Source organism: Pseudorca crassidens, chromosome 13 (assembly GCF_039906515.1).
Source record: "Pseudorca crassidens isolate mPseCra1 chromosome 13, mPseCra1.hap1, whole genome shotgun sequence".
Taxonomy (NCBI): domain Eukaryota; kingdom Metazoa; phylum Chordata; class Mammalia; order Artiodactyla; family Delphinidae; genus Pseudorca; species Pseudorca crassidens.
In genome coordinates this window covers 41856975-41877164 of record NC_090308.1, presented here as the reverse complement: position 1 = coordinate 41877164, position 20190 = coordinate 41856975, and the positions used below count along the sequence as shown (strand labels likewise).

At 41.6% G+C, this 20190-nt stretch overlaps 1 protein-coding gene across 2 annotated transcripts in view; it reads left to right on the top strand.

Annotated features, from left to right (window-relative positions):
- SLC35F1 (solute carrier family 35 member F1) overlaps positions 1 to 20190 on the top strand; it is a 486239-nt gene that overhangs the window by 375709 nt on the left and 90340 nt on the right. For both annotated transcript variants that reach the window (XM_067702264.1, XM_067702263.1), the window contains exon 3: positions 12767 to 12894. In XM_067702264.1, the coding sequence (XP_067558365.1) occupies positions 12767 to 12894 (128 nt within the window). The remainder of the gene's footprint in view (positions 1 to 12766; positions 12895 to 20190) is intronic.

The following is a 20190-nucleotide window of genomic DNA, read 5'->3' as shown; positions in this document are numbered from 1 at the left end:
TGTTTTTCTGTCTTTTCATTTTGCTTATCTTACTGTGTTTGGGGTCTCCTTTTCACAGGCTGCACATTCTTAGCTCCTGATGTTTTTGGTGTCTGTCCCCAGTGACTAAGGTTGGTTCAGTGGGTTGTGTAGGCTTCCTGGTGGAGGGGACTTGTGCCTGTGTTCTGGTGGATGAGGCTGGATCTTGTCTTTCTGGTGGGCAGGTCCACGTCTGGTGGTGTGTTTTGGGGTGTCTGTGGCCTTATTATGATTTTAGGCAGCCTCTCTGCTAATGGATGGGGCTGTGTTCCTGTCTTGCTAGTTGTTTGGCATAGGGTGTCTAGCACTGTAGCTTGCTGGTCATTGAGTGAAGCTGGGTCTTGGCGTTGAGATGGAGATCTCTGGGAGATTTTCGCCGTTTGATTTTATGTGGAGCTGGTATGTCTCTTGTGGACCAGTGTCCAGAAGCTGGGTCTCCCACCTCAGAGGCACAGCACTGACTCCTGGCTGCAGCACCAAGAGCCTTTCATCCACATGGCTCAGAATAAAAGGGAGAGAAAAATAGAAAGAAAGAAAGAGAGAGAGAGAGAGAGGGAGGGAGGGAGGGAGGGAGGAAGAAAGAAAAGAAAGAAAGGATAAAATAAAATAAATTAAAATAAAATAAAGTTATTAAAATAAAAAATAATTATTAAGAAAAAAAATTTTAAGTAAAAATAAATAAATAAATAACGGATGGACAGACCCCTAGGAGAAATGGTGAAAGCAAAGCTATACAGACAAAATCACACACAGAAGAGTACACATACACATTCATGTAAGGAGAAAAAGGGGGAAAAATAATATATCTTTGTTCCCAAAGTCCCCCTCCTCAATTTGGGGTGATTAGTTGTCTATTCAGGTATTCCGCAGATGCAGGGTACATCAAGCTGATTGTGGAGATTTAATCCGCTGCTTCTGAGGCTGCTGGGAGAGATTTCCCTTTCTCTTCTTTGATTGCACAGCTCCCGGGGTTCAGCTTTGGATTTGGCCCCGCCTCTGCGTGTAGGTTGCCTGAGGGTGTCTGTTCTTCGCTCAGACAGGACGGGGTTAAAGGAGCCGCTGATTCGGGGGCTCTGGCTCACTCACGCCGCGGGGAGGGAGGGGTACGGATGCGGTGCGAGTCTGCGGCGGCAGAGGCAGCGTGACGTTGCACCAGCCTGAGGCACGCCGCGCATTCTCCCAGGGAAGTTTTCCCTGGATCACGGGACCCTGGCAGTGGCGGGCTGCACAGGCTCCCCAGAAGGGAGGTGTGGATAGTGACCTGTGCTCGCACACAGGCTTCTTGGTTGTGGCAGCAGCAGCCTTAGCGTCTCATGCCCGTTTCTGGGGTCCGCGCTGATAGCCGCAGCTCGCGCCCATCTCCGGAGCTCGTTTAAGCGGTACTCTAAATCCCCTCTCCTCACGCACCCCAAAACAATGGTCTCTTGCCTCTTCGGCAGCTCCAGACTTTTCGCAGACTCCCTCCCAGCTAGCTGTGTCACACTAGCCCCTTCAGGCTGTGTTCACGCAGCCAACTCCAGTCCTCTCCCTGGGATCCGACCTCCGAAGCCCGACACTCAGCTCCCAGCCCCCACCCACCCCGGCGGGTGAGCAGAGAAGCCTCTCGGGCTGGTGAGTGCCGGTCGACACCGATCCTCTGTGTGGGAATCTCTCCACTTTGCCCTCTGCACCCCTATTGCTGCGCTCTCCTCCACGGCACCGAAGCTCCCCCCTCCGCCACCCGCAGTCTGCGCCAGCGAAGGGGCTTCCTAGTGTGTGGAAACCTTTCCTCCTTCACAGCTCCTTCCCACTGGTGCAGGTCCCGTCCCTATCCTTTTGTCTCTGTTTTTTCCTTTTTCTTTTGCCCTACCCAGGTACGTGGGGAGTTTCTTGCCTTTTGGGAGGTCTGAGGTCTTCTGCCAGCGTTCAGTAGGTGTTCTGTAGGAGTTGTTCCACGTGTAGATGTATTTCTGATGTATCTGTGGGGAAGAAGGTGATCTCCGAGTCTTACTCTTCTGCCATCTTGAAGCTCCCTTCTTTCATTTTTATTGCAATTTCTTTGTTGAAGAATCTATCAGGTGGTCCATACAATCACTGCTTCTCAAACTGTAATGCATGGGAATAACCTGGGCACTTGATCAAATGCTGGTTTGGAATCAGTAGTCTGGGGTTTGCCTGAGATTCTGCATTTCTGACAAATTCTCAGTTGCTGCTGTCACTGCCATTCAACAGGCCAAACTGAGTAGCTGGACTACAGTATATCCCACAATCTGGATTTTTGCTGATTGAATATTTCTAGAGTAATTCAATATATACTTTTGTGACCTCTGTATTTCTTAAATTGGTGTAGTTAAGTCCTAAAACTTGATCAGATTTGGTGTCTTTCTTTTTTTTTTCCATACGTAGTGTTTTGTTCATCCACCAGGAAGCACATAAAACATAATGCTTGGTTGCCTCTTTCTTTGAAATGCTAGTAGCTTGACCTTCTAGGCCTGTATTCATTAGAGTATGCAAAATGGTGATATTCTAATTCTCTCATTTCTTCTTTATTAGCTAGAGTATCACCATAAAGATCAACATCCCCTCATCTACAATTTAGTTACCTAGTGGTATAGTTCATATGAGAATCCCAGGGGGGAAAACTTGATTCTTTTCCTTTTTTTACCAATTTTCAAAATATTGAGTTGGTTTACTAATATCCAATAGTGACCAATTAGTTTTTTAAATTTGGTTGTGATTGTTTTTATTGCTGTTAGATTCTTTATGAACTCATGGATTTAAACATATCTGATGCATTTCAATCCATTTCAGTGGGTTTTTTGGGTTTTTTTTTTTTTTTTTGCGGTACGCGGGCCTCTCACTGCTGTGGCCTCTCCCGTTGCGGAGCACAGGCTCCGGACACGCAGGCCCAGTGGCCATGGCTCACGGGCCCAGCCGCTCCGTGGCATGTGGGATCCTCCCGGACCAGGGCACGAACCTGTGTCCCCTGCATCAGCAGGCGGACTCTCAACCACTGCGCCACCAGGGAAGCCCCAGTGTTAGTTTTATACAAAAGACACTTCAAGTTGGCCTCTGAGTCCTTTTGACACAACCCAAGTAGTTTTTTTTTTATTGTTTCCTTGCTCTTTTGTATAACAAAATGTTCCAGGTTTAACTTGTATTACATTTCCTGATCCAGAATTGCAATGAACCATTTCTCCAAGATTATTATCTTTTTTTTGTGGAAAATTTTAAAATGATATTTTAACATGATAATCTGTGTGCTATGGTGCTCATTACCACTAGGTTAGTAAAGTGGAAACTTCTTAACTGCATGAATATATTCTTCAATATTTTCAGATGGAAATATGTTTTAGAATATATGTGTGTGTATTCTAGAAGTACACATTGCATACTATTATTGCATTACTCAGAAAATGCTGTCTTGTTTCTACTGAACTTAATTTCAGAAAGATTTGATAAAAAGATTAAAGTATTTCTGATTTGTTTTATTAAATGTACCGTGTAAACAAAAAGCATCATTCTTAGAGTAGTGAATGCTTTGCAGTAAAAAGTCAGGACAGACCTTGGACAGATTACTTAAAATTCTTCAAAACCTGATTTCATGATCTGAAAAATAGTTTCTTCATAAAGCTGTTAATAGCAAAGCTATCAAATATTTACTGGAAGCCAGAGATGTTACATACATTTTCTCATGTAACTGGTATAGCGACATTTTCAAGTAAGTAGTGTTTGCCCCCTTTTGTTAAGGAGTAAACTTTCCCAAGGTGACACAGCCAGTTAAGTGGCTGTGTCTCTCTGATGTCACGCTTTTAACCTAGAGTATAGGGTGGCAGTTAAATGTGAAAGTAAATATATGTTGCCTCTGGCCTTGTCCTGACAAATGGTGTTCAATGAAAAATAAATGTCAGGTAACAGAAGTGGCCTTGGTAGATCTGTACTTGACATTTGGTGTGGGAGATGGGAGCGTGAACAGGGGAGAGGAGGCCAGCCAGCTTTCTGCTTAGCCAGGCTTCTGGCCCATTGACGCTCCTCTTGCTAATTTCCCATGTTGGGTCTAACCTATGTGTCCACCATGACAGATGCTCTCATGTCAAAGCTCAAGGTCAGCCCTCAAAAGTTCAGGCTAGCGTCTTCTATCATGTTGTCTTTTGCATATGCTCAGCAGGTGGCAGGAGTCCGGAGGCAAGCCTGCTCTGGCCTCTTCCCCTTGCATCGTGTGTCATTAGCTACTACACAGCTCTTTGTTCAAAACAAAATTCACAAAACTGACAGATTCATCTGCTAACGTCGGGGGGCATCAGAGCCAATTACAGGAAGCCTTCAAAAGGCAAATAGGGTCACTTTTCACAAAATGGGATGAAGAAAAGGAAAATAGTCATGTCATTAAAAAGGACAAATACGTTTTCCTCTCAGCAGGCTCGCCACAGGAAAGTAGAGAGATTTATATGAGTCTATCATTTCATTATGACTGCTTTGAATAATTTCAAATCAAAGCATCCACCCCACACACAGCCAACCTATCATTAACCATTTTGAGCTAGTGAACAGTATTTCCCACGGTAAGTGATATCTCTATAATGACGGAACATTTAGGTTTAAAGTACGAAGTTTTTATATTCTTTCAAGACCACAAATAATCACATACATTGTTTAAAATCACCTGGAAAGGACACCAGTTGTTTGTTTTAATTTGAATTCAGACCTCGAGGGTTCTGGGGTCTCGTTTTGCTGAGATGCACCAAACATGTACTTGAGTTCTTGAGCAGAAGAGGAACAAATTCAGTTGTGTTTGAGGAAAACCAGGTGCAAAAGTTTAGGGGCACAGTCCCAACACTACCCTTACCTCATAACACTATGAGAGTTTAAGCCAAATGGGAACGTTCAGAGTCCACACAAGACCACCCTCTCTCCTGATGCCAATTGCAAGTTCGGGGTTGGGGGAGGATCCCCCAAACCACTGTCCGTTTCAGAAATCTACTAAGCCTCCTAGAACTCACTAAAAGCTATTATATTCATGGTTTGAGTTGTTACAGGGAAAAGATACAGATTAGAATCCACCGAGGGAATAAGCCCATAGGCAGAGTCCTGAAGAAGTACCAAGTCCAGGGCTTCCATTGTCCTTTCCCAAAGGAGACAAGACATGTGACTTTCCCAGCACCAGTGTGTGACAATATGGACAAAATATTGCCAATCAGGGAAACTCGGTAGAGCCTCTGTGTTCAGGTTTTTACTGAAGCTCCCTTATGTAAGCCTGATTGATTCTCTATAGTCTCTGGGCGTGACCCAAAGCCTTCACCCCAAATCACATTATTGGTCTTTCTGACATGGCCATCCTCAGCCCGGAATCATAACGTTACCCCAGGACAAATTGCAGACCTCTGCAGACCTCTTTGGGGGCAAGGTTAAATTCTTTACGGCACGTATGTCGGAAGTTTGTCATGAGGAAAGACCAGCTGTGATAAAAGTCAAGATAATGATAAGAGCTCCTTTCGAGGCAGCATGTTAAGCATTTTATAAATATCTCATTTAATCCTGACCAACACTCAGGGAGGCAGGTCCACCTGGTAATTCCGATGTATAGATGAGGAAAATTGAGGTTTAGAGAGACTAAGTTGTGTAACAATATCATACACCCAGTGCCCGTAAGAGGCTGGGTTCGAGCCCGCTGCTGAATGGCTCCAGTGCCCTCCCTATGTTGCCCTGCCAAACGGAAGGTGTGGCTGCCACATCCACAGCTCCGCAGGGCACCATTCTTGTCTTCTCTGAGAAGGCTGTCTCCTGGAGCCAGAAAGGAAAGGCCAGCCTGGCTGGCTGACTCACTATCTAAATCAAAAGGGAAGAACTCTTGGTGAGACGTCTCAGGGCAAGAATCTGTGCATATAGATAACTGCAAAAGAGCTAACAAAGTTAAAATGGACCTCAAGGGCTGGTTGCTCAACAAAAAGCATAAACTGGACAGGCGTTTGGAGTAGGAAGATGTGCTCCCTTTTAATCGGTTAAATTTTGGTTGTTGGATGACATATATCAGTACAAAGAAATATGTCTATCACAGCTAGAAATATGGGACAATAGTACTGGTTTGTGTTGGATCATGCAACAACATAACATCTTTAAGATTTTCAGTGATCAATAGTGACAGTGTTTAGCATGCAAGCGTGTGTATTCTTTTTTTTTTTTTTTTTTTTTCAGTATGTGGGCCTCTCACTGTTATGGCCTCTCCCATTGCGGAGCACAGGCTCCAGACGCTCAGGCTCAGCGGCCATGGCTCACGGGACTAGCCGCTCCGTGGTATGTGGGATCCTCCCAGACCAGGGCACGAACCCATGTCCCTTGCATCGGCAGGCGGACTCTCAACCACTGCGCCACCAGGGAAGCCCTTTATAGGGTGTTCTTTCCAAGAATATGAAATGGGTGCTCTAAATGTATATCTAGTTTTTAAATTCTGAATGGACTTTGTTTAGGGGAGTTGTTTGGCTCTCATGCACTATTTTCATTAAGAGGTAGAGGAACCTGTAACACATAGATTTTGGTCAACAGAGTTTAATAGTCCGTACACAGTTTTCATATATGGGGTTTTAGACATCCTGAACTTTCAGAAAAGTTCTTTATTTGTTTATCTATTTGTTGTAATTGCCTTTATGGTAAAATCTAGGCAGACTTACTATCAATTTTTCTATTAATACGAAGAAAAAAATGTTAGCAATTGTATCTCTCCTAAGATACATCAAGAACACAGGTTTTGGGGCTTCCCTGGTGGTGCAGTGGTTAAGAATCCACCTGCCAATGCAGGGGACACGGGTTCGAGCCCTGGTCCGGGAAGATCCCACATGCCGCAGAGCAACTAAGCCCATGCGCCACAACTACTGAGCCTGTGCTCTAGAGCCCGCGAGCCACAACTACTGAGCCCATGTGCTGCAGCTACTGAAGCCTGCACGCCTGGAGCCCATGCTCCGCAACGAAGAGTAGTCCCCACTTGCTGCAACTAGAGAAAACCTGTGCACAGCAACAAAGACCCAGTGCAGCCAAAAATAAATAAATAAAATAAATAAATTTTTTAAAAAAGAGCAGTTTTGCATATTTCAAAGGTGTAGAGTATAAGCGTGCCACATAAAATCATGTATCTTAGCTTCATAAAAGATGACAGCTTAAAAAATCCAGAAATAAAAGGTTTCTGAGGTTTAAGTGATCCATTTCATGTTTAAAAAGGTAATATACATTGAAAGATTTTTTGAATCATAAGATATATATGTTTTTGTGTCAGAAAGGTAATAGATTGAGTTTGTCATTAGGGCTAGAATATGTTGTTTTACTTATCAATGCCAAAAAAGTAACTTTGAAAAAAATAAAATAAACTTACTGTTAAGAAACCTATCCTATATACAATCATTTTTACACATATATGGATTTTCTCTTAAAGTCACAGCTACCAGAAACTTACGTGATTATGATTCATTTTTAGTTGCTTTTAGATATTTTTCCAAACCCTTATTAGGCATCTCTGGAAGACAGCCAGATGACCGAGTAGATTTTAACGGTGTTATTCAATTATCTTACCTTGATAACAGGATCTTATTTACGTGAGTAACTATCTGTCTAAATCACTATGCTAGGCATAGTTCAGGATACGTTAAAAAAGAGAAATAAGTGCTGAGGGGAAGCAGAGACTTTGGGAAAGCTTCCCATGGGAGCTTCACATCCAGGTAACTGGATCTTGCAGTGTGAGTGGGAACTTGAGCGAGAGGGATGTGAAGGGTGTAAAGTGGGAACTGAGGCCGTGTCTCTTCTCCTCTTGGCTTTCTTTGAACCCTTTGTGTGGTTTCCTCTTTTACGTTTTGCCTGTCACATGCAGCCTATGTGGTAACCTTGGAAACACCTCCTCAAAGCCCCTACCCTGGAAAGGCCCAGTAGGACTAGAGTCCCAGAGAACGAAGCTATTTCTAGTTCAAGCCTTAGGGGGAAGGGGTGTGTTCACATGGCTTCCCCTCCCAGATCAAGTAGTGAGATCCGGAGAATCAAGACAAGGATCTGGCCCAGGGGAGAGGTGTCAAGGTCAAGGACACGGCCCTCAGGCTGCCTCCTGTCTGGACAAATGTCATATGCTGGCTGCAGTGTGATCCATCCACAATCTCAAGAGTTAGAGACAGAGGATGTGCAGCTAAAGCCCTAATGAGAAATTAAAAGAGTTCATTTTCCTGGGCTTCCTCCATGCAGGATCCATCCCTTGCAGTGAGCCAGTCTGTGGTGGGTGGCTGGTCAGGATTCAAGGATTCCAGGACCCCACCACTTGCTGACATGTCTTGTGCATATACCTGGCATTAGATATTAGCTTAAATACGACATTCATGCTGCCTTTAATCTACAACGCCCTATGAAATAGTTGCTCCAGTCCCCATTTTACAGTAGAGGGATCCAGGTTCAGAGCCGTTACCCAAGTTACTCAGGACCACTAAGGTACATCAGTGTCCAAACCCAGGTCTGTTGCCACTAAGCCAGCACATTAAAGGACTGCCTTTTATGCTCTTCTTAATCTCACTGTCTGGCTCCAGTAGTGACAGTGAATGAAACCATACAAAACAAAATGTAATCTTCATTATTTGTCCTTTTTATATTTCATCCTTACCCTCAGATTCACATTATGAAGTGCAATTGATTGCAATTCTTTTTGTGAACCACTTACGTTTTCATTTCCTTATTATTAGCACATTTATTTTGTTCACTTTTCTGACAAAAGAATTGTTTTGAATTCTACATCCTAATACTAAATTTCACCTTTTAAGGGTGAGTAATTAAAACTTCCATCTTCAGTCACACCTTTTTTCAAATTCACTGATGAATATTTAACCTCTTCCCTTGGAGTTCTGGTAAAGGAAGATAGCATTATGGCTTCAAGTTGTGAGCCGAGGAGACGTCCATTCAAGCAAGGGTCTTGCCCTCTTTGCAGGGGCTTCACTCTTGCTGCAGACCCTCTGTGCAAATGCATGCTGAGTTCTGTCCTTGCAGAAAAACACCATGAAGGATCACCCCACCCATGAGAGCCCTTAATGAAAAGGCAGTCCCGAGAATAATGCAGCTTCTCGTTCCCTTTGCTGAATTCACCTCTGGTGCTGTCTCGCAATCCTTTTATTCTCTACTCAGACCACCACTGGGGGTGAACAAGAGTCCTATCCATGAATCAAGGCTCTTCAGGTTTCCAGTCGCTGCCGTGAATGTGGACCATGTTTCAGTCTTTGCACAGGTGTTTCCGCTTCCTTCATTCAACATTCATTGACCACTGCCACGCTCGCCCCACCCCACGTGTGACCATTGTTATTACGCCCAAGGCTTCAACTAGTAGTACAGCATATAACAGTAATTCTTATCATTAGGCTTTGTTAAGCCATAAATTTGATTGAAAGCCTTATTTTACATTTCACAAGGGAAACTCTGTCATGCACTTAGATCAGGCAGGGAGACATCAACTTTTGATACTGAAGTGAGGGTGATGGGACACATGCTCATCCCTAAGCTGATTCAGGAATGGACACACAACTGCACAGCTGGGCACCGGCAACACTAGGGGACGCCGTGCACGTCGGCTTCAATGTGCCAGGCGCCCCCTGGAGTCTGGCAGAGGGGGCACCCTGCAGGTGAGTTGGGACAAGCAGGTCATGATAGCTCCTTTAATGAGAAATGAATGACTCCTGAGGATGGTGCCGTAATTACAAACCAATAAGGCAAAATAGTGCAGTACCAGTGAGTATGAAGCCTAGTGCCGGATTGTCATGAATTCAAATCCTGTCTCATCTTTGTGAACTTTTGGGCAAGTTACTTAACTCCTCCAGGCCCCGGTTTTGTCATCTGTAAATACGGTTAAAAGAAATACCTTCCATACAGGGATATTATAAGGATTAAGTAAATTAATATTTGTAAAGCACATAGACACTGCCTGGTACATAGTATCATATAAGTATTTGTTACAAAAATGAAAAAACACATTGATTGGTCGTTCTGTTGATGCTTAGTAAAATGAGATATGAGTCACATGATCAAGACTGTCAATAATTTCCCTCTCTATTCTCAATTATTGCCATAGTTATTGTTGCTGGAACGCTATGTTGCTTTCAATTAGGGTTACTTTCTTTAATTATGTTTTTCACATTTGTGAGTACTGGCATACTCCACAGTTCTTTAAAAAGAGAATGAAAACAGAATTAAACTCTAAACCAATTATAGAGATACATATGTACAAGGATGTTCTTTAAAGAAAAATTGGAAACAACTTAAATGTCTGTCAGTGGGAGATGAGATAAATTGTGGCATATTCATAAAATGTGATTATATATCATTTAAAGTATATTACATTTATTCTCTACATTAAAAAATAGGGATCTATTTCTAGAACAATGTTAAGTATAAAGAACCCTAGAAGAATGACAGGTACAGTATATACAATAAACTTTCATTTAAATACATACATATGTAGAAAACATATAGCAAAGACATGAACATGAAGGATACATAACAATATCAAGATGGTGATTTGAGGAAGGAGGGAAGGGAATGGAATCTGGCAGTGGCAGAAAGGGGGCTTCAATTTCATCTGTAACATTTCCTTTCTCAGAAAAAAATCTGAAGCAAACGTGGCAAAATTTTAACATTAATTAAATCAGGTTGGAGATTACCTTATCACATTATTCTCTATGCTTTCTATTTATATTTGAACACGTTGATAGTAAGAATAATAACAGAACAAATTTAAATGCCAAATTATAATTCTAAAATTTGCACCCATAGATTTTATTACTCCTCTTAGTTAATTTTTTTTTAAATTCTTTTGCTTCAAAACGTTAACGTACCACCAGTTGTGCTGGTGCTTTTATGGATGGCCCGGTTTCGTGAGGTTTAGAAAGCACTTTGGCACAAGGGCTCTAAAGAATACATCTTCACTATTCTAGAATTTTAACGGCCTATTATACATCAGTGTTAATGAGAGTCATGTAGATAAATCCCTAAGCAGTCCTTTTAAAGGTTGCATTTCTTGCTCAGCCGGAAAAAAAAGAGAGCTTTCTTGCCTTCCTGGACAATTTTGCTAAGCAAGTGTGTTGTACGTTCTCAGGTGCTCAAGTGAAACAATATGGGAGTATTTGTTTAGAGTGTTTCGCTTGCAAACTTCTTCAGCAGAACAAACAGCAAGACAACAAATCATTCCTTTGAATCTGTGTAACTTTGAATATGTATTGATTGGCGGAACAAACAGCGCCATGATCCAGATTTTCAATGTCACACATTGAAATGTGGCTGGTGTGCTCCGAGTTTAGCAATTCTCTGTTCATCATGTAAATTAACTGGAACAATGACTTGTGACCTTAGAATTTCAGCTTTGCGGTTCAGTGTGCCGTTGACCTTTTTATGTCCTATGTATAGAGTATTATGTGTAAAACGGTCACCAAATGAATTTATGTCAGATGTTCTAACTAGAAAACAATTTTCATTGTCTGGTGCATGAATATTTATAGTAGATATATTTTAAATATTTCAATTTCAATGTTATTTAACATTGCTGAGGTTATTAAACACAAAATGTGTTCATAGATTCTGTATTACTTATTGACTACTCACCATGCACTGTTGGGCCCTAGAGATAAAGTGATGACCGAGACAGTGTCACTCTCTTCAAATTGTTAATAATCTAATGAGTAACAGAGTCAAGAAAACTGGCCATTATAACACAGGGAGATAAGTACTGTATCTGCGGAATAAGACAGGGTGTTAAAGGAGCCCATAGCACAGAAACCCAACCGATTCTGAGAAGATCAAAGTGAGAGATCAAGGAAGGCTTCCTGGTGGTAGAGTCTATGCTGCTCCTTCATTTGAAGGCTGGGGGAAGAATAGTCCATGCAGGGGAATCAGCACATTGAAGAGCAAGAGAAAGCATACTTTGGGCCAAATGTTTGGATTGTTTCTTTGGTATCAAGAATCACCGTTCACTCAGGGTTTCTGCATGTTCCACATCCTCTAAGGATTCCTCACAGGTTGGCCCCAGAAAGCTGTTATTATTAATAATCATGTTCCCCCACTTTGAGAAAAGGTACCTTTCAGGCCTGAAATATGTAAAAATAAGGATGAAGAACTAAGCAGTTCAGAGTCTGTTCTGAGGCTACCAGCGTAAGAGGCAAGATGGTGAAGTTTGCAGTCATTGGTAGCATTAAGACCAAGGCCTGTGGCACTCTTCCCCATCGATGAGTGACCCCCAACTTCCTCTCTCTTCCCATCACCCACACACCACCTGCGTGTAAGGTTCAGAGGCGAGCGAGCCCTCAGGGTGGCGCCCTGCAGCCTTACTGCAGATCTGCGGCTAAGCACAGGCTTTTCTCCATTTGACTACCCTCTTTCCATTTTTGTCTATTTTACCACAATCCTGAGTTCAGGATGATTTGGATTTCACGTGTTTATACAGCCTTTCTGAACACCTTTCCTTTTATTTTTACTTGACAAAATTTTTTATTCAAATGTTTGTGAGAAAATGTTTTGCGTAGTGAACTAAAAACCTGTCCAGTCTTGTTCTGGGATAGGAACTAATTTGAAGGGCTGAAATCTACCATGAAGTCTAGTAAACTAAGCACAAGCATGTCATTCTTGGACATATTGATTCATTTGTTTAGTTAAACGTTTGATAAGGTACGGTAAAAAATATAGTACTGTAATATATATTTTAGAATCCTTCTAAATATACAGTTTCTCAACGTGTTCAGAGCTTAATCCATTTCTTCTTAACTTTGTAATGCAGGAGAAGAAAACCTCCTGGCAATTTTACGACGAAGATGGTGGAAGTATATGATCCTGGGACTGATAGACTTGGAAGCAAACTATCTGGTGGTCAAGGCTTACCAGTACACGACTCTGACCAGTATCCAGGTACCAAGGCTCTCTTCCCTTCTCATCTTCCTCATTTTCCAGATGTAGTTTACTTTCAGCTTAGTCACTTGGGAGTTCTGATTACTAGTTTGTAAGTTTTGCAACAAGAGGGAAATCGGTTATATAAAAATTAAGTGGAAGTTTATTTCTGTGTTCCTTCAATTTTTCTTAATTCACATGTAATTGTACATCTCTTCTTTGTTTTTAGTACACCACAAGAACCATTGACAATGTAGGAAAATAATTTGTAGCTAAGAATACTAATCTTACGTCAGCAGAAGAATTATTAATAAGCATAAAAATAAATCTATTTTAATCACAACTTACAAGATTTTAGAATATGCTAATGGACTTTGATTAAGTAATCAAAGTGCTTAATAATCTTTTCTTTTAGCTTTCTTTAATGTGTAGATTTTGTAAGCTGAAGAGACAGAATTTTTCCTAAAGGGACAAGATTTAAATTTCTACAGTGTGTTAGGTATGAAGATAGCCACTGCATCCTTCCTTCCTCCCTCCCTCTCTCTCTTTTTCTTTTATGTAATTATGTGTACACGCGTGCACGCGCACACACACACCATTGCAAATTTAACTTAGATTTTCACGATTTTTACCAGGCACCACTTATATTCCGCATTAAACCATAAATAATAATCTTGACTATTTTTGTTTCACCCTTATTTCTCTTTTTATGACAATATTATGAATTTTATAGTCATTCCAAGCCTCCAGGATGAAAACAAAATATTGTTCACGTATCAGATTTTACTGAGATTTGATACCTCAACAACATTGCTACCATTCCAATAATTTGCTTAGAAACAATAACAAAAATGAAGAAACAAACAAGCAAACAAACCACTTGAATAAATTCAGCTGATATAGATTGAATGGGAATCTATCTAAATCAGAATTAGGTAGGGTCTACATGCTTCCTCCTGCATACCCAATAAGGGACAGAAAGGATGCTTCCCTACAACCACTGAAGAAAAGTCCAGAGGTCTATTTGATTGGACCACACTGATGGCAGGGGACCAGGGTGAGCTAACTGACCTAGACCTGGACTCTCTGAACCAATACAGGATGAGATTTCTCTGACTTGTTTAGACAAATGTTTCTCAGTAGGAGTACTACTGGCATTTTGGGTAGGACAATTTTTCATGATGTGAGTCATTTTCCTACTTTATAGGTCATTTAAGATTTCTGGTCCCCACCCATCAAATTACCATAGCGTCTTTCAGCCTTTGTAACAACTAGAAGTGTCCTCATGGATTTCCAAATGCCCTCTAGCAGGTACTATCTCTAGTTGAGAATCACTGGCTCACCAATCAGCACTCACTCCTGGAGTCAGGGCAGGATCAGTCTCACCCAATCACATATCTGTCACCCATCAAGGGAGAGATGAGGTGGATGGATGCTGGGAGAAAAACCACAGTGCTCCAAACTCAGCCTAGCTCCTATTCACTTCCACAAGCCCCACAATGACAACAAATTTCTCTCTGTCTTTCTCTCTCTCACTCTCTCTCTCTCTCTCATGCTCTCTCTCTCCTGTGCTCCCAGGCACTTTGTTTTATAGCTCTGTCTTCACAGTCTCTCTTACCTAAGAATGGTGTTTGAATATTTCCACCTACTCCACCAAGCTGTAAGCTTTTCACAGCAAAGAGGATTTCTTGTTCACCTTTGAATCGCTAGTACCTGGTAGGAAACCCAGCACATAATAGGCACTCAAAAATGTTTAAAGAGGTTAATTAAATTGCATTGATTTCCAGTATTTGGGGACACAGAAATTGCCAGCAGTTCTCTACCCACATGCAGAGGCCCCTCGAATGTCTATACCGGTATGTGGGAGAAGAAAGGAATGCTGGCTTCATGGCAGAACTGGGCCCATTAGTGCAGAGTCAAAAATTATAAATGGGCCTCCTGGGGAGCATGAAGAGGAAACTTACCCCTTTGGAAATCCATTTGACTTTTGTTTTCTTTTGTTAAGCATTGAAAAGTCACAACCAATTACTGGTTGCTTAAGTTCTATGGGGATTTATTAAAAAATTTTTTCAGTTTTTCAATTTCTTTTTGTAGACAGTGACAAGGTTTTTTTTCTTTTTTTTTTTTTTTTTTGCGGTACCGGGCCTCTCACTGTTGTGGCCTCTCCCGTTGCGGAGCACAGGCTCAGGACGCGCAAGCTCAGCAGCCATGGCTCACAGGCCCAGCTGCTCTGCGGCATGTGGAATCTTCCCGGACCGGGGCACAAACCCGTGTCCCCTGCATCAGCAGGCGGACTCTCAACCACTACACCACCAGGGAAGCCCAGTGACAAGGTTTTAACAACTTTCCCCTTGTCCTCAGGTGTTTTGTTCAACCCATGTTATGCACCACCATTAATCCATCCTGACACCTCTCTCAAATTAGCTGTTTGACACTGCATTTAATGCTGCATTCTATGCAAAATTTATTTTAATTCTGTCGAAAGTCAAAAAGTAATTCTACTGAAATATCAGTTTGTCTTCATTATAACTTACTGAGCAAGGGATAGGGGGAAGTAAAAAAGCATGTTGAATCAAACAATTCTAGAACCATTTTGCTACCTACAAAAAATAAACTTCTTAAATAATAATAAATGGTCAGAATAGAAGGCATTTGCTCTGGGAACCATGTCTGTACTGCTGTTTTGTAATTCAGTTCTGTTTACTCATTGCAAATCAGTGGAACTAACAAGGACCTATAATGATTTTCCCTTGTTTTTATAAATATTAATTGAGAACATAATACGTGCTAAGTGTTTAGCTTTTATTCATATATTAATCAATAAGGAAAATACACTAATTCTACATCTAAGAAATGTACTAGTTATTGCAAGTGATGTAAACAGAAATGAATCAACCTTTGCTGTACACTTGAAACTAACACAACATTGTTAATCAACTATACTCCAATATAAAATAAAAAAATTTTTAATAAAATAAAATTAAAGAATAAAAACATTAACAGAAAAAAAAAAGAATGATAAAGCTTCTACAGAGTTAAAAAAGAGAAAAGAACGAAGGAAATGAATCAACCTTACCCTCCAGGAGCTTCTGAACTTATAAAGGGGACAAGAGGCACAGTCTATTGATAGTAACATCATGTACGGCAAGGGAACGGATGCCAAAGTGCTATAGTTTTCACAGGAGCCAGAGATGATGTTTATTTGCAGAGGCAAGAAAGTACCCATTCAGAGGAGTCTATAAGATTGAATAAAATTTAGGTATAGCTTTGAACCCAGAAAGAAAATCATGGCAAAAGCTTAGGGGCAGAAAACCTGAGGAATATGATTGGAGAACAATTATTCCAGTTTGATTCATCCAGTCACTTCAAAAATAACTATTGAATACTTCTCTGTTCAAGTCAGTGTATTAGGTAGTGAACAGTGAGGAAACAGTAAAAAAAGATACTTTCTATATTCTTTGGCACTTCCAGGCAAATGGGAAAGGCAGCCAAATAACCAAATGAATGGCTGTATCATTATAGTCAGAGATGAGTATTCTAAAAGAAAGCAACACAGTTCTACGAGAACATTTGTCAAAACAACTTGGCCTAAACTGGAAAGTTGGGGAAGATTTTCCTAAAAGACTAGTGGTAGAGCTGAGATCTATAAGAGAAGTGGAAGATTAGTTGAGAAGGAAAGAGGTCCAAGCAAAGAAGACAGCGTGCTCAAGGCTCTGTGGTGGGAAGGACCATGGCAAGGATGAGGTTGTGAGCAAGGGCTTGTGACTAGGCAAGGAGAGTGAAGAAAAGAGTGGTGCAAGATGGGCTGGGGAAGGAGGCAAGTGCTAGACTCAACAAGTCTTGACAGCCAGGTCAAGAGTTTGAGTCTTTAGGCTAAGTGCCATGGGAAGCCACATTTGAGTTTTAAAGGCAGGCAGGCTGTGGTGCAGAGAACAGATTGAAGCAATGGGTGCTCATTATGGAATAAAGTAAGATAGAGCCAAAAAGTTAAGCTGGGGTCATGTCGTAGGAGGTCTTCAAGGTCAGGATGAAAAGTGTGGCTTAATTTTGTAAATAAAAGAGAGCTGTGACGGTTTCTGAGGAAAGGAATGATAGGATGTAGCCCAACAGCCCTTTTGCAAAGGCGCTTCTGTTTTAACAAGACAGTCCTCATTACTAGTTGGCAAAGGACCAAGTACTTTTGTCTTCTGATTCTCTTAAGAACAGTGATATAGAACAAAAAGACATGAAGAGGCTCTCTGTGCTTTATCCTCTTGCCCTTTCAGTTAATTCCTTAAACTCATGGTTAAATGTCACAAACAATTAATGCATGAAGCGTGAGAGGAAAATATATATTTCTGGAATGATTATAGACTCACAAGGAATTGCAAAACTATATAGGATTCTATGAACTGTCCACATAGCTTTTCCCCAATGGTGACATTTTATATGACTAGGATATTGACATTGTTACAATACTGTTAGCTAAACCACAGACCTGATTCAGTTTTCATCCCTTTTCCTTCACTCGTTTGTCGGTGTGTGTGTGTAGCTCTACACAATTTGATCCATGTATAGGTTTGTGTAATTATGACCACAGTCAGGATACAGAACTATACTATCACCACAAAGAAACTCCCTCATACAACCCCTATGAAGTCACACCCATTCCACCACCCTCATTCCTATCCCTAGCAACGACTACTCTATTCTCCATCTCTATGATTTTGTCAGCTGGAGAATGCTATATAAAATGGAATCACACAGTGTTTAACCTTTTGAGATTGGCTTTTTTCACTAAGCATAATACCCTTAAGTCCACCCAAATTGTTGCATGTATCAATAGTTTGGTCTTTTTATTGCTGAGTAGTATTCCATAGTATAAACATATCAGGGTTTGTTTAGCCATCACCTGCTGAAGGACATTTGGATTATTTCCAGCTTTGGTTTTTTACAAATAAAACTGCTATGAGGAGTTAGAGGGAGGTGTGACTACAGGAGAAGGTCATTGTGTTTGTGATGTAAGGACTCAACCCATCATTTTTATCTTTGAAAGAGGAAGAGGCCACAAGCCAAGGTATGTGTGTAGCCTGTAGAAGGTGGAGAAGGAGTCTATTCTTTTGATGTTCTGACCACAGAATTATATCAGCTCTAACATCCATGTAGATGAGACAGACTTGAAATCAATCTCGTTGATTGTCTGAGAGATCTTCTGAGACAAGAACCAAGATGGCAGAGTAGAAGGATGTGCTCTCACTCCCTCTTGCAAGAACACCAGAATCACAACTAGCTGCTGGACAGTCATCCACAGGAAGACACTGGAACTCACCAAATATGATATGGCACATCCAAAGACAAAGGAGAAGCCACAATGAGACGGTGGGAGGGGCGCAATCACAGTAAAATCAAATCCCACAACTGCTGGGTGGGTGACTCACAGACTGGAGAACACTTATACCACAGAAGTCCACCCACTGGAGTGAAGGTTCTTAGCCCTATGTCAGCTTCCCAACCTGGGGGTCCGGCAATGGGAGGAGGAATTCCTAGAGAATCAGACATTGAGGGTGAGTGCGATTTGATTGCAGGACTTAGACAGGAGTAGGGGAAACAGACACTCCACTCTTGGAAGGCACACACAAAGTAGTGTGCACATTGGGACCCAGGGGAAGGAGCAGTGACCCCGGGGGAGACTGAACCAGACCTACCTGCTAGTGTTGGAGGGTCTCCTGCAGAGAGGGGGGGTGGCTGTGGCTCACCATGGAGACAAGGACACTGGCAGCAGAGGTTCTGGGAAGTACTCCTTGGTGTGAGCCCTCCCAGAGTCCCTATTTAGCCCCACCAAAGAGCCCAGGTAGGCTCCAGTGTTGGGTTGCCTCAGGCCAAACAACCAACAGGGAGGGAACCCAGCCCCACCCATCAGCAGTCAAGCAGATTAAAGTTTTACTGAGCTCTGCCCACCAGAGCAATAGGTGGCTCTACCCACCACCAGTCCCTCCCATCAGGAAACTTGCACAAGCCTCTTAGATAGCCTCATCCACCAGAGGGCAGACAGCAGAAGCAAGAAGAACTACAATCCTGCAGCGTGTGGAACAAAAACCACATTCACAGAAAGACAGACAAGAGGAAAAGGCAGAGGGCTATGTACCAGATGAAGGAACAAGATAAACCCCCACAAAAGAATTAAAGAAGTGGAGATAGGCAACGTTCCAGAAAAAGAATTCAGAATAATGATAGCAAAGATGATGCAGGACCTTGGCAAAAGAATGGAGGCAAAGATTGAGAAGATGCAAGAAATGTTTAACAAAGACCTAGAAGAATTAAAGAACAAACAAACAGAGATGAACAATACAATAACTGAAATGAAAACTGCACTAGAAGGAATCAATAGCAGAATAACTGAGGCAGAAGAACGGATAAGTGACCTGGAAGACAGATTGGTGGAATTCACTGCTGCAGAACAGAATAAAGAAAAAAGAATGAAAAGAAATGAAGACAGCCTGAGACCTCTGGGACAACATTACATGCAACAACATTTGCATTATAGGGGTCCCAGAAGGAGAAGAGAGAGAGAAAGGACCCGAGAAAATATTTGAAGAGATTATACTCAAAAAATTCCCTAACATGGGAAAGGAAATAGCCACCCAACTCCAGGAAGCTCAGAGAGTCCCATACAGGATAAACCCAAAGAGAAACATGCCGAGACACATAATCAAACTGGCACAAATTAAAGACAAAGAAAAATTATTGAAAGCAGCAAGGGACAAATGACAAATAACATACAAGGGAACTCTCATAAGGTTAACAGCTGATTTCTCAGCAGAAACTCTACAAGCCAGAAGGCAGTGCCATGATATACTTAAAGTGATGAAAGGGAAGAACCTACAGCCAAGATTACTCTACCCAGCAAGGAACTCATTCAGATTCGTTGGAGAAATCAAAAGCTTTAGAGACAAGCAAAAGCTGAGAGAATTCAACACCACCAAACCAGCTCTACAACAAATGCTAAAGGAACTTCTCTAAGTGGGAAACACAAGAGAAGAAAAGGACCTACAAAAACAAACCCAAAGCAATTAAGAAAATGGTCATAGGAGCATACATATCGAAAATTACCTTAAACATGAATGGATTAAATATTCCAACCAAAAGACACAGGCTTGCTGAGTGGATACAAAAACAAGACCCATCTATATGCTGTCTACTTCAGACCTAGGGACACATACAGACTGAAAGTGAGGGGATGGAAAAATATATTCCAAGCAAATGGAAGTCAAAAGAAAGCTGGAGTAGGAATACTCATATTAGATAAAATAGACTTTAAAATAAAGAATGTTACAAGAG